The 15,453-nt window shown below is 35.0% G+C and overlaps 1 protein-coding gene across 3 annotated transcripts in view; it reads right to left on the reverse strand.

Moving 5' to 3' along the window:
* PRSS12 (serine protease 12) overlaps positions 1-15,453 on the reverse strand; it is a 70,862-nt gene that overhangs the window by 13,917 nt on the left and 41,492 nt on the right. For all 3 annotated transcript variants that reach the window (XM_036852989.1, XM_036852992.1, XM_036852991.1), the window contains exons 8-11: positions 14,706-14,847; positions 5,017-5,222; positions 1,337-1,415; positions 492-614 (exon numbers count right to left, since the gene is read on the reverse strand). In XM_036852989.1, the coding sequence (XP_036708884.1) occupies positions 492-614; positions 1,337-1,415; positions 5,017-5,222; positions 14,706-14,847 (550 nt within the window). The remainder of the gene's footprint in view (positions 1-491; positions 615-1,336; positions 1,416-5,016; positions 5,223-14,705; positions 14,848-15,453) is intronic.

Here is a 15,453-nt window from a genome sequence, read left to right on the forward strand (position 1 = left end):
ACGGAAATAATCAGGATGCAACCTGACAGGTACAAATAGAGAAATCTAAAAGACACAGAACAGCAAGAAGACCCAAAGATTCTAAAATTCAAATCAAAACACCAAGTCAAAACACTAAACCTGGACTCCCTATTCCTTACCATTCATAATCAAATAATCTGAGGTCTCTTCTAGCTATATGGGGATATGATTTCATCCTCAGATATGTCCTTGGGGGAAGCACTAACACAGCCGCCTCCCCTTCAAAAACCGATCTTGTCTTCTCCTTAACTCTAGAGTTTGCTTTAACACCAGGTAGCAAGTAACTTCCTGAGAGCTCTGTTTGCTCCTGATGTTACCCCCTCACTTCCACAGTGCCGCTGGTGGAGACAAGGAAGGCCTATAGCCTGGCTCTGACACCCCAAGTTTCTAGCACGCTGTAGAGCAGGAAGGGATTGGAAGAGCTGGCAAATAAGAGCCACACCGAGTTGTTTGGAAAGGCGGACACATACCTCTTGAAGCAGTGTGCTGCTGTAAGGACCCAGCAGCTACTCAGGAGTGTGGCCCCGCAAAGGAGTCTGCCGTCTCCATGGGATGACTTGAGCCGGAGGGACACTTGCCAAGGCCAACCACCCCTAAGAAGAAAGTAAGCCACTCATTAATATCCATAAAAGGCCGAAAGGCAAGGACAGTCATCCAGCAAAACAAGGACTTAGAAGGCTTGCAGGTGGGAGGAAAGAAGTAAAAAGGGGACTCTAGGATGTAGACTCCTTTCCTACTTTGAGAATGAATATTCCTACAACTTTGAGCAGACCACCCTGAAGACTTGCCTATAGCATCTGTATGCATCCCACCAAATTCTGACGTTCTTGGAAACAATCTGTGTCTTCTTTATATTTCATGATTTGAAGCATATTTTCTCCCTCACCTAAGCAGCCTGAAGAAGTTGTTTTTTGTTTTGGCTTCTGAAATCTTAGTTCCCCGACCAGGGACTGAACCCAGGCCACAGCAGAGAAAGCGCTGAGTCCTAACCACTGGACCGCCAGGGAGTTCCCCAGAAGAAGTATTTAATAAGCAAAGCACTGGTTTTCCACTAGTAAATTCAACAAATAAAAAAATTATATTAAAATGAGTCAAGTCCAAAACAAATATATTCTAAATTAAACGAATTTGTAGTTATACATTTTTTTCAGATTTCCTGTTAAATTAGTTTGTTTCTGCCACATAACTTTTCAGCAACCCATCTATCTCATAAATCAGGGGATAGTGATTTGAAGAACACGGTCTATATAAAGTGAATATAAGTCAAAGGACAGTGAAATTATCAGTGTAATCTGTATTTGAAGAACCTTTTTACCTTAAAGAATTTTTCCCACCAATGATCCGCTTCTGCCGACGGTGCAGTAATCTCAAACCACAAACAGATGAGAGAGACTCTGAAGCAGAAAGAGATTTTTAATTAAACTATCATATTGCTGATAGTGGGGTAAAGACACAAGTGACACATTCCCCTGATACTTCTTCCTCTGTTTTAAAGTGCTTTTTCTCTTCAAATTGTAGGCTATTTTTCTTATAATAAAAATTAAAATTTTTTAAAAATTTATTTATTTTATTTATATAAATTATTTATTTTTGGCTGCATTGGGTCTTCGTTGCTGCACATGGGCTTTCTGTAGTTGCGGCGAGCAGTGGCTATCGTTGCAGTGTGCAGGCTTCTCATTGCGGTGGCTTCTCTTGTTGTGGAGCGTGGGCTCTAGGCACGCGGGCTTCAGTAGTTGTGGCTCGTGGGCTCAGTAGTTGTGGTACATGGGCTTAGTTGCTCCGCAGCATGTGGGATCTTCCCGGACCAGGGATAGAACCTGTGTCCCCTGCATTGGCAGGCAGATTCTTAACCACTGTGCCACCAGGGAAGTCCTATCTTATAATAAAAATTAAAAGTTGTTTTCTCATGTAACCAAGGCAACAATAATTCACAAGTAGACAAGGAACTTTATGAGGTTTCCTACAATCAGCTCTGAAGAGGTTTCACAGGCTGCTGAATGATTTGGCCCTGTCTAGTATATCATCCTTGTGGTACCCACATCTCCTCCTCTGCTGATTATAGAGATTGTTCGGGAGTTCAGAAATATTAAATGAGAGAACTACAAAAGGCAACAATGCTCTGAATTATTTGATTTTCACAGACAACACTCTTCCAAGCCACATACACAAATATAACTCATAAGAGCAAAGCACATTCCCAGGATGAAATTCTGACATAAATTTACATTTACTCATATAGCATGTTAATATATGGAAAGGATTTACTAAGCCAATTTAAGTGGCAAATTGTATTTAAGGATATATATAGTCAAACTTCTCAAGATAACAGATTTCGGGCTTCCCTGGTGGCGCAGTGGTTGAGAATCCGCCTGCTAATGCAGGGGACACAGGTTCGAGCCCTGGTCTGGGAGGATCCCACATGCCGCGGAGCAACTGGGCCTGTGAGCCACAACTACTGAGCCTGCGCGTCTGGAGCCTGTGCTCCGCAACGAGAGGCAGCGACAGTGAGAGGCCTGTGCACCGCGACGAAGAGAGGCCCCCGCTCGCCACAACTGGAGAAAGCCCTCGCACAGAAACGAAGACTCAACACAGCCAAAAATAAATACATAAATAAATGTATTTATTTAAAAAAAAAAAAAAAGATAACAGATTTCTGTCAAGAGCATAAAAAAAAAAGAGTTAAACTAAAAATGTATGAAAAGGTAGTGTATAAAAGAAGAGTAAATAAACTATGACTAGCTTTAAAAATAATTTTAGAAAGTAGGAGAATATATATGGGGATACGCTGTTTCTTTGGTTAAGTACACGTGTATAAAGTATAGATATATACTGTTTTTCTATCTGTGTAAGAAGAGAAGGGTAGGAATTGTGCCAAGACCATGAAAGTCTAGTCAGCACTAATGTTCTTCCATAATAACCAGGTAGAAGGGAGCCCAATATGGAATCAGCACTAGTTATTTCTTCATGGAGAGAGAGGTTCAACAATGTGTACCAAGATCATTAATTTGCCAAAGGATCTCAGAGACATGCTGTCAAACCTTAATCCTCATCTCTTAGGATATGAGTCCTCTACATGACACTGCAAATTATAAGATACCAGAAGAACAGAAGTTTCCAGTAATGTTCCAAGTCAGGTCAATGTGTATAATGCCATGACAAGGAATGATGTAATACTAAGCAAGCAAAACTGGAAGTTTACATCATTCTGGGGCGAAGAACCAGATTGCAAGAAAGTAAAATCTATTTAAAGCCATAAAACCCACTATTATAAAAAAATTATAAAGTAAAATGAAATTCATTTATAAACGGATCCCATCAGATGACCAATAACCAATGGCTTGGGTTTGAATCACCTTATAGAAGTTATTAGGTCTTGAGCCTCCACACAAAGTCAACAGGTTAATAATAAACCAGATTCAGTAATCCAGCTGGTCTAAGATGAAATTTTTTTATTTCAGATATGGTAGCATTAAGACCATGGAAAGGTATCAAAATAAGCAGTGCTACACCTTTGGTGCTACACCATTAAAACAAATGTATTAGTAATGAAGAAATAAATATGGTATTTGATATTTTAAAATAGGTTTACATAGAAATATGGTAGAGCATTTTACAATTACTGAATTTTTATGCTTTTCTGCTACTTAAGAAATTGTCCATAATCCAAAGAATTAATTATGTTCACTTTGTAACTGCAGTTTAAATTATTGGAGGGAATTTAATAAATTAAATTATAGTCAATACTTAGGAAAAATTGGCTTACCAAATCATATTTATTTCAGGTAATATATATGTGTGTATATATATAATATATATATATATATATATAAAACAAAGCACAAAGGGTTATAAGTATTCTTCTCCACACTCAAAAGACCCTCAGATAGTGAAGAATCATATTAACAACATCCAATTTATTTATTGCATTGTCTTTAATGGTTATTAAAAGATGTTAGAAAAAGAGAATGCTCAGATATAGATGCACTTGATTTTAAGAAAATCTTAAGTATCAAAACCATGGATTCTTAATCCACATAAATAAATGACTGTTCTTTTCATAAAACATAACCATAGTTTTCTCCAAAAGAGCTAGTTTTCCCCCTTATTCATTTAAAGCAGTATTTGTTTCATAAAAATTAAACTCAGAGCTTTTAAGAACTCTTCTATTTATATATGTATGACACATCCATTACTGTATTATACTAGAAGATTACTTCTCATTTTCCTTACATTTTTATTTTTATTTAAATTTTATTTATTTATTTATTTGGTTGTACCGGGTCTTAGCTGCAGCAGGCGGTCTCCTTAGTTGCAGCTCACGGGCTCCCTAATTGCAGCAGGCGGGCTCCTCAGCTGCAGCTCGCAGACTCCTTAGTTGCGGCATGCGAACTCTTAGTTGCAGCATGCATGTGGGATCTAGTTCACTGACCAGAGATCGAACCCAGGCCCCCCACATTGGGAGCGCGGAGTCCCATCCACTGCGCCACCAGGGAAGTCCCCCCTTACTTTTTTAAATTTCAGAGAGTAGAATCTACAAAAGATAATTTTCTTTTTGCAATTAATTTTAAAAATTATCCCTGCTGTTTAAGATATTAATAAGAGTGGAAGAAGTGCCCTTCTCTGATTCATCTTTAAATTTTCATTTCTTCTTTTTATGAAGCAAATATAAATTCTGAATCTTCAAGAATACCAGCAAGTTTGATAGTTTTATTACAACCAGAGAAGGAACGGTTAGAAATGGCTAAGAATGTCAAAAGGGGACAATCTCAGAGATTACAAAATCCTGTAAATCCACTCCTGCCCCTGAACCCTGCTCTCCCTTGTGAGTCCCATCCAGTAAAGTTTGGCAAGAACCACTGCCTCTAAATACTAGCAGAAGAACAAGGGATTGAGTATATTCTTATGGAGGGGAGTTTCATTATCAAACTACTGCTTAGAATAATGAAGTGTGGCTTAGTATTCTTTGACTTCTATAGGGCCCAGAAGGTGACTTACCTTTATTACTGTTACCTGATGCTTTATTGCCAAAATAATCACAAATAACTCCTGCATCTTCACCATGGCGGCAGTTGTGTTTTCCGATATCTTGTTTGATACAGTCAGCCAGGGACCTCTCATTTCCTGTGCACTTCACATTATCCATGTGGATGGGTCCTTTTCCTTCCCCAAAATAAGCCATGGTTCTTGCTCTGGCAGGACCCCTGGAAACAGAGCATTCTTGAGGATGTGGAGAATCAGTCAAACATACAATTGAATAAATCACAACATATACCCTCATTCAATTATATTTCTTAACTCATACATTAAAACACTTATTTCATGACTCTGTCAAAAAAAAAAAAGCTTGAGAGGTAATAACTATACATTCTTTGTTTTCATGTCTCAGAACTTTTTGATTACATCTTAGCTCCTACTAAGAAAGTCACATTTAATGGCATGTCAAAAATTTATGGTAGTCTTAAACTCTAGTTTAATCAGGAAAAAAAATCATCTCAAAATTTTCTACTCCCTTCCAGAGCATAATACTCTCTTAAAATTGGTATAGTAAGACTTCCCTGGTGGTGTAGGGCTTAAGAATCTGCCTGCCAATGCAGGGGACACGGGTTTGAGCCCTGGTCTGGGAAGATCCCACATGCCGCGGAGCAACTAAGCCTGTGCGCCACAATTACTGAGCCTGTGCTCTAGAGCCTGCAAGCCACAACTCCTGAGCCTGCGTGCCACAACTACTGAAGCCTGCCTGCCTAAAGCCTGTGCTCCACAACAAGAGAAGCCACCTCAATGAGAAGCCCGCACACCACAACGAAGAGTAGCCCCCGCTCACCGCAACTAGAGAAAGCCCGCACGCAGCAATGAAGACCCAACACAGCCAAAAATAAATAAAAATTAATAAAAAAAGAAATTGGTATAATATTTCCAAGAAAATTACGAGAATTAAATAATTACCTAGGGAGCTAAGAATTTTTAAAGCCTACTTTAGAAGTACAAAAGCACAATTTTTAACTGAGAAAGAGAACACCAGGAATCATGAAGAGAAGGCAGACTTACTTTTGGTATATCACTTTTCTTTGGTTTCTGTTTTTTTAAATAATATATTACTTCTTTTTAAATATCCAAATACAAAATCTTTTTAGTGAAATATTTCAAACTAACACCATATTCAAAACTCAGTTCCTGCTAAATTAGTGACATAAGAATGGAAAAGTTTTAAAGTTTGAATTATAGGAAAATTATCCTTATAACCTCAAGTTAGGGAAAGACTTATTAAACAAGACACAGATGTATACCTTAAATTAAAAGATTGATAAATTCAACAAAAATTAAATTAAGAATGCCAGTTTACTAAAAACCACCCACAGGAAAGTGAAAAGATAAGTTTTAAAGTTGACGAATATACTTGCAATACATATATATATATTTATGTTGGTGGATGCATTCTCTAATAGAGGGACATAGCATACACTATACAAATAACTCTCAAATTTCATTTTAAAATAAAAAACCAACAACCCAATAGAAAAACAGGCAAAAGACAGGTTTTAAATCAAAAGAAACTGTCTTATTAAAAATGACTATTTGGACCAGATTTCTAACATTAAAATATTCTACTTAGTTAAGATAAGGTTATTATACTTTCCTTATAGTTATGCAAGGAACTCAGGCAAAGTAGTTTACTGATATGAATTATCTGAGGAATTTGCTTGAATAATCCTCTTTCAGCAATGAGACCTGACCTCACATGCTTGTAGTTGGCAGTACACTCATTTCAGAAATATACCCCGTCATTTCTTCTGTACTGATAACGGCTACTCTGACATAAATTGCAAATAAAAATAAGATTTAACCCATTAGAAATGCTTACAGTCATGGAAGATCAAACAGGTAACTCTAAAGTTACTCTTTTTTGAATCTGAATTGACATTTCTTCAAAGAAGATATACTCATGTCCAACAAGCACATGAAAAGATGCTCAGCATCACTGATTATCAGGGAAATGCAAATCAAAACCACAGTGAGACACCACTCACGCCTACTAGGATGGCCATTGTCAAAGAGATGGACAATAAAGAGTGTTGGTGAAAAAAATAAAGTTACTCTTTTTTAACATACAAAACTTTTAATAGTTGTATAAGTAATAAATGCTCATTGTATCAAGTTTGCAAAATAAAAGTATAAAAAAATCTCAACAACACACTGCTAGCATTTGGTACACATTTATGGGGAAAATATTGCATACTAACTACAATTTTTAATGGTTAAAAAAATTCATTGTACAGATTAGTGGATCTCAAACTAAGTGGGTGAGTCTTATGCAGGTGGTTCTGCATCAAAATTTAGTGTAGAAAAAAACAGAATTCATTTCCCTATTGTTGCACATTTATTTTAAGAATTTTAGACTTTTTTATAATTATATACATCCTTATACGTAAATCTTTGTGGGCAGCTTAGATTTCTTCCCAGAAGTGAAATTTTTATTCAACAGGTATAAACATTTTTTAAGATTCTGGATGTGTGTTGCTGAATACAGAACAAATCTTTGGAAAGCAAGTTATGCATTTAAAATATGTATAATTAAAATGTAACCATTTAAAGAAAAGGTATTTTTCTGTTTTACTTTGCATATCACAGTTCTGATGTGTCTGGAATTTATTTCTGTTTAGTATTAGTAAGGGATCTAGTTTTAGTTCTGTTGCTAAAGTAACTGTCCCAATAACTCTTCCTGCTGATTTAAAGGGCTTTTTTATTTACTTATTTATCATGCTTATAAGTACACAAGCCATTTCTTGGTCTTTATAGTTCAATAATTGGCTACACATTAGAATTACCTTTGGGTGCTTTTAAAATATAGCACCACCTGAACCCCACCTGATGTCAATTAAAGTAGAATTAAGACATCAAGTAAAATGGGAGTGGGGCGAGGCAGGGGTAATACTTTTTAAGTCCCAAAGTGATTTCAATGCACAGCCAAGGCTGTTAACCACTGCGGTAGTTGGTATCACTGACCTCTTTGCCTAGTCCTGTGCCAATATCCCATGGATCTGATTTCAGATAAATTTGGAAGTCCCCCTCCTCAACCAACACACACACCAAGAAAAACAAAAGATTTTTATGAGGATAGCATTTAATGTATAGATTAATTTCTATTTTGTCTTCCCATTCAGGGTTGTAGAGTATCACTTATGAAGTCTTCTAGCTTTTGTAAAGGTTTAGTTTTCTTCACACAGACCTCAATTCTTGTGAAGTTTATTCCTTGATTTTTTTTTTCAGTTTTGTACTTTCTATAAATGAGATTTTAAAAAATTTTCAATCTAGCATATAGGAACACTATTGCTTTTTTTTTTTTAATTTATTTAATTTATTTATTTATGGCTGTGTTGGGTCTTCGTTTCTGTGCGAGGGCTTTCTCTAGTTGCGGCAAGTGGGGGCCACTCTTCATCACGGTGCGCGGGCCTCTCATTATCGCGGCCTCTCTTGTTGCTGAGCACAGGCTCCAGATGCGCAGGCTCAGTAGTTGTGGCTCACGGACCTAGTTGCTCCGCGGCATGTGGGATCTTCCCAGCCCAGGGCTCGAACCCGTGTCCCCTGCATTGGCAGGCAGATTCTCAACCACTGCGCCACCAGGGAGGCCCACTATTGCTTTTTAAAAAATATTTATACTTCATACTGTTACATTAATAAACACTAGTTCTAGTGTCTTTCCAGTTGATTCTCTTGGGTTTTATAGGTGGACATCATATTATTCATATAACAATTCTGACTTTTTTTTCAATACCAATACCTCAATTCTTAATGATTAGTGGAAACTCCAGACAATATTGAGTCATTGCAGAAATAGCAGGCACCCTTATTTGTTCCTATTTCATGCTTGTTTGTGATATAAAGTTAAGGTAGTTTTATTTTATCCTCAGCTTCCTAAGAGATATGAGGAAGGAGTGTTGATTTTTATCATGTAACTTCTCAACATTATTAAGATGATCATATTTGTTTTCACTTATAGACAACAAACTAAAATACACCGATTGAATGCCTCAGTTGAACCACTCTCATATTCTTACAATAGACTCTCTTTGTGGGATATTGTTCTTTTAATACACTGTTGAATTAAATTTGCTAATGTTTTGTTTAGAATATTTAATGTAGATTCATGAGTTTTCTTTTGTGTATGTGTACTTATCTTGTCTAGTCTTGAAATCAAGTTATATTAGCCTCACAAAATGAATGGAAAGATTTTCATCATTTTTTTTTTTTTTTTTGCTCTACAATAATTTACATAACTCAGGAGTCATCTGTGTCTTAAAGATTGGTCAAAACTCTTGGTCAAAAAGTCAGAGTCACTTCTTCTGTCATCATTAATTTATTTGGCTTTTCTAGATGCTGAACATCACTAATTATTAGAGAAATGCAAATCAAAACTACAGTGAGGTACCACCTCACACCAGTCAGAATGGCCATCATTAAAAAGTCTACAAATAACAAATGCTGGAGAGGGTGTGGAGAAAAGGGAACCCTCCTACACTGTTGGTGGGAATGTAAGTTGGTACAGCCGCTATGGAAGACAGTATGGAGGTTCCTCAGAAAACTAAAAATAGAATTACCATATGATCCAGCAATCCCACTCCTGGGCATATACCCAGACAAAATTATAATTCAAAGAGATACATGCACCCCTATGTTCATAGCAGCACTGTTTGCAATAGCCAAAACATGGAAACAACCTAAATGTCCATCAACAGATGAATGGATAAAGAAGATGTGGTACATATATACAATGGAATACTACTCAGCCATAAAAAGAATGAAATAATGCCATCTGCAGCAACATGGATGCAACTAGAGGTTATCATACTAAGTGAAGTAAGTCAGAAAGAGAAAGACAAATATCATATGATATCACTTATATGTGGAATCTAAAATATGGCACAAATGAACCTATCTACAAAACAGAAACAGACTCACAGGCAAAGAGAACAGACTTGTGGTTCCCAAGGGGGAGGGCGGGGAGGGAGGGAGGGACTGGGAGTTTAGGATTAGCATATGTAAGCTATTATATATATGATGGATAAACAACAAGGTCCTACTGTATAGCACAGGGAACTATATACAATCTCCTGGGGAAAACCATAATGGAAAAGAATATAAAAGAAAAGAATATCTCTATGTGTATCACTGAGTCACTGTGCTGCACAGCAGAGATTTACACAACATTGTAAATCAACTACACTTCAATTTAAAAAAAAATTGGGCTTTCTATCTTTTGTATCAATTTTGATAATTATATTTTTGTTGAAAATGTACAGTTGCCTAGATAATTGTTCATTTCATCTAGATTTCCAAATTCATTAGCTAAAAGTAGTTCATAGTATTCTACAATTTTTAACCCTCTGTGTATCTGTGCTTATATTCCTTTTCTCTAATGTTTACTTGTATTCTCTCCTTTTTCTTAATCAGAATTGTCAGGAATTATTTTATTAATCTTTTTAAAAAATGGAAATAATTGCTGATATGTACATGTGTCATGTAGAGCAACTTAAAATTCAAATAGGAATACTTTGAAGAAACTTAAAAACTAATAGCATCCTGAAACTAATATCCCAGATGATTCCCATCAGTTTTGGGTGTGAGGATGAGTAGAGGTAGAAGGTAAATAACAGTATGCTAAATCTCTTGATGTTTTTCAGGAAGGAGAAGTTACAAATAATTTTTGAAATTGGTAAGAAAATATGCCAGTATGTTTGCTAAAAATTTTTTCAAATTTCTAGTAAAACAACAAGAATGCTGAAATTCCAGACAACTAGAGAAAGGAAAGAAAGAAAACTGGATTGCCTGCAAATCAAAAAACCAAAGATTACACAAAGAACAGACAATAAAGCATGATAAATAGCATAAAAGTAGATGACAGGTGGAAGTAAACATGTAGAAAATAAAATTAGACTCATTAAATAAAACAAAAGGATGATTCCTTAGCAATTTACCAATCAATGCACAAACTAAAGAGAATGCACCATTTTAGATATATCAACAAGTAGAATTAGAGAGCATTTTAACTAATGAAAGTACATAATTAAAGACATTTTCAATGATATAGTGAAATCTAATAAATTTTTCTTTGACTTTTTAAAAAATAATTAAGGACTGTGTCACCTACAGAGACTTCTCACTGGACTACAAGCATGCAGTAATTCATAGCTAAGAATTCCGATGAGACAATAGGCTCTAATACATTAGTCTTTAAACTGAGTATCAAGTGCTCCTGGGAGTAGGTGATGACTTTCCAAGGGATATAAGGACTTTATGGGAACTGATATGCAGATCATCAAAATCCACGTGTATTCTCTCCTAAAACTGGTCTTGCTAAAGTCAAGGTCAACTTCTCTTTCAAAATTTCCCTTTTCCCACTGAGCAAAACAAAGGCATGTCTTTCACTCATTCCAAAATCCAATCACAGTGCATTGCTCCAAGATTTAAAAGACTCTAAAGTGGCCAAAAGAACAATTCAAAATAAATTTTATCCAAGGACCAAAAACCCAACCCATCAGTCTAGGAAATGGAAGCTTTGGTCAACTTTTCTTTCCTATGTTTAATACTTATTTATCAAAATTTATTTTTTGTTGTTGTTGTTTTTAATTAGTTGTGTACTAGAAGTCATAAAATCCTGAGAGGAACTTGTTAGAAGAATTTAATTTCTCTCTTTCTCACTCTCTCCATGTGTGTACAAACACACACATTTTTAAAAACACAGGACATTAGGATTCTGTGGGGAAAGAAAATTTAAACTACAATTTCAAGGAGAAAAAGAAACTATGTAAAATTTGTGAAGGTCAAAAAAGAGCTTGCTCATGTGTTTTTTAAATGAATGACAGAGTATCAAAGCACTATATTTATATTTTATTGGATATAATTAAGAGTAAAGTAACTGTTCTATTTTTAAATGTCATATACAAATATGCCAGAAATTAAATCCTTTGCAGCTATTTAAATGTAAGATAAAAATTAGATATACTTAACTTTAGGTCTCTACTAAGACAATAGGGGTACATCATTTTTTAAATTCTTTTAAGGGATACTACTCTAATAAATACACAGTTCAAAAACAATGTCATATTGAAATATATGCTAATGGATTCACACAAAGTTCAAATAGAATGGAATTTCCATCATGGCTATTTAGTCTTTCTTAACGAGGCTAACTGATAGCAACACATTTCACATTCAACCCTCTAAAAACAATGTGCTCATATGCTAGACTTTGTCAGACATTATGTAATACATCATTAAAGAGTGCCTTTTACTTTCTGTTCACTCTAAGCATATCTATATTAGTTACCATTCACGTTCCTGGTTTTTGTTACTTCATTTCTGTTTCTCCCATTATGAAAAAGCTTTCTAATGTTATTTTGATTCTCAGTGTTTCCAAGGACTAATCCTCAAGTGTGATATAGCTGGCTGGGGGACAGGTCTCTGGAATTCTTATTAATAAAACTCAAGCCTTTTGACAGTTTCAAAGTTTTCTGGATTGACTTCTACAAATAAATTGCTTTATTAAAGACTTTTATTAATTCGAAGTAACATGGGGAAAAAAACTTTTATTAATTCAAAGTAACATTCTGTTCTAATCACATACCTATTTACAATTATATATATGTTTTATATGAAATTCCATCTCCCCTTGGTGAAAAATTATAAAAACATTCAAGTATATTTAGATTGATCAAATATCGAAATGATTTTCTTTTAAATACTATTTGATGGCAAATTGTAGCTTGTGCACTAGAAGATGTCTATCCAATTTGTCACAGTTACATTAAATTACTGAATTATGTGTTAAGAGGCTTTATTTTAAAAATAATTATGAAGTATGATCTTCCTTCAATGCTTTTCTTGATAATTGTTACAGAAATAGTATTGAAAATTGCTACAAACTTTGTTCACTTAATCTAGATTGCTCTTACCTAAATTCACCATTTGAGTTGAATGCAAAATGGACTAGATGATAAGTAAAAAGCAATGAAAAATTTAGAAAGAAATCAAAGTGAAAATGCATTGATGAATATTCTTACAAATTTTTTTCTCCTTAAACATGACTTAGACACACAATTCAAGGATCAAATTTGACTTTTTCTTTCATATTTTCCTTCATATTTCCAAAGGTAACACTAGGTTTCTTGGATCACCTCTACCAAAAAAATAAAAGTAAGCCAAAAAACCAGTCTCAAGCAGTATATACTTTAATGGCTGATTTTAGGTAAGGAAATTCACTGGGCATGTAATGTAAGAACAATAATGTATATATGGAGAACGAAATGTTAGAAATGTAGTGAGCAAAGGAAACTTAAATAGTTGACTGAATTCATCTAGGCATCTAATGTAGATGCTTCCTCCCTTCCTCTACTACCCCATATTTTGAAAGCTGAAAATATGTCACACACCACCAATTTTGAATACTGAAAATCTATATTACAAATAATGGACCCACTGACCATAGGACAACTGGAATTGCAACTAGGTCCAAAACTGAACCGTAAATTGAAGTAGTATCTGAGTAACCAAAAACAAACTCTGACTTAAAACTTTAGGGAAAAAAAAAAAAAAAAATTTTGAACTTTTATCAAAATAGAAATAATTTTAAAAATAAAAATGTATTCTGCATAGGGATAACCAGTTAAATTGATCAATATTTAAGATACACATAGATGTGTAATTAAGGATATATTTTAAAATCCAAACCACTATTAGTAATCCAATATAAACTAGGCAAATTATGTATATTAGCTTAAATTTCATGACCCTCTAAACTGTAACATGTTCCATATATTTGCAACTCCAAAATCAATCAGCCCTTTCACAGTCATTTGCAGACATGCGTAGAGTCTCAAAAAATTTGAGTTGCCCCGCTGAGGTCTCACAAGGAGATAAACTGCCTTTCTAGTTCAGCTCTCAAACTGGAAATAAGTGTCCTTTCTCACCTCATTTAGTGCCACATTTTTCGTGCTATAACTCATGCCTGAATGAAGCCCATTTAACACACTTATTTTCTCTCTAAGGAGTATCACAGCATTCCTTCATTCAAGAATGTTAGACAGCACTTCAGCAAAATTCTTGGGGACCATTTTAAACAGGGAAATCATCAACAAAAAGGTACAGAAATGGAAGAAAAAAAAAAGCACTAGGAGACTGCAAAAAGGGCAGTCGTTTGCAAGCACAAGAGCTAAAACAAGAAGGCAGAACATGGCTTGGTTCAACCTCAGCTCTAGAAGTAATGGCTCAGTATTTTCTAACTCGATGTTCACAGTAACTTTACAGAATGTAACTACTGCAAATAACAAGAACCAACTGTAATTTCAGTAACAGTAGAATCCCTTATAAGGCTACTGTCTTACGACATAAATCACAGAGAAAAGGTTAACATCTTTGGCTGACAGAAGCAGTAGTATGAATAGTCAAGAGTTATTAGACTATTTGTTACTAGATAAAAGCTACATTTCTTAAGTAACATAATGTATATTTCTTGTGAGAAAATAGAAAATTTTAAAGAGACTCTACTTCGTATTTCTTTATAATTCTGAATCAAATAAGCATGCTGCCAGTATTTTCAATTGAATCATAGAAGTTAATCTTAGGCAAGAACAAGGATAAAAAATCAGAAATTTTCATCAGATGAACATCCCAAATAGTTAGGTTTTCCTTACTTGTAGCCAAGCTGTCGACAGATCACAGTTGCGTCCTTATCAGTCCACCCATCATCACAAATTGTTCCCCACTGGCCATGGATAAAAACCTCCACTCGTCCTTCTTTCTTATTTTCTCCATCCATCAGTCTGATTGGAAAACCTAAGTCATGATTCAAAAGTATTAGAAAAGCCAAAACAAGTAAACTGATACTAAAGCATGAGAGACTTTATAAAGTACTATTTGTTTGTAAAAGGAGCTAAAAATCAGCTGGGCAATGAGAGAGAGAGAGAGAGAGAGAAGAGACGAGAGATACCAATTTTTTAAAAAACTGTATCTACTTCTGCAATATCTTCTGTAGCCTTGAAGTCAGAATGCTGATCTTGCTCAACTTTGTATTCCCAGCCCTTGGAGCGGTGCCTGGCGTTATAGTCTAGAGAGTACACGTAATAGCTGTTTCTTGAATAAATGAATATATATCACTGTAAAATCGTGGATTATTTTATTACCACTAACTTTTACTTAGTAAAAGACATTAACTTGGAGTTGTTTTTGTTCTACATCTACTCACTTATCCATGAACACACCTAGAAATTTATATTCCAAAGCTAGGATTTTTAGGAAGGATTTTTAGATATACCCTTGCATGCATGAGTAACTTGAATGATGGAAGAGGAAAAAAAAAAAAAAAAGGCAAGCACAAGGACAATTTCTATCTCAGCCCTCCTATTTACTATGGATTCCAAAGGAAGGGCTTAAATCATAAAA

Source organism: Balaenoptera musculus, chromosome 5, assembly GCF_009873245.2.
Source record: "Balaenoptera musculus isolate JJ_BM4_2016_0621 chromosome 5, mBalMus1.pri.v3, whole genome shotgun sequence".
NCBI classification, from domain to species: Eukaryota; Metazoa; Chordata; class Mammalia; order Artiodactyla; family Balaenopteridae; genus Balaenoptera; species Balaenoptera musculus.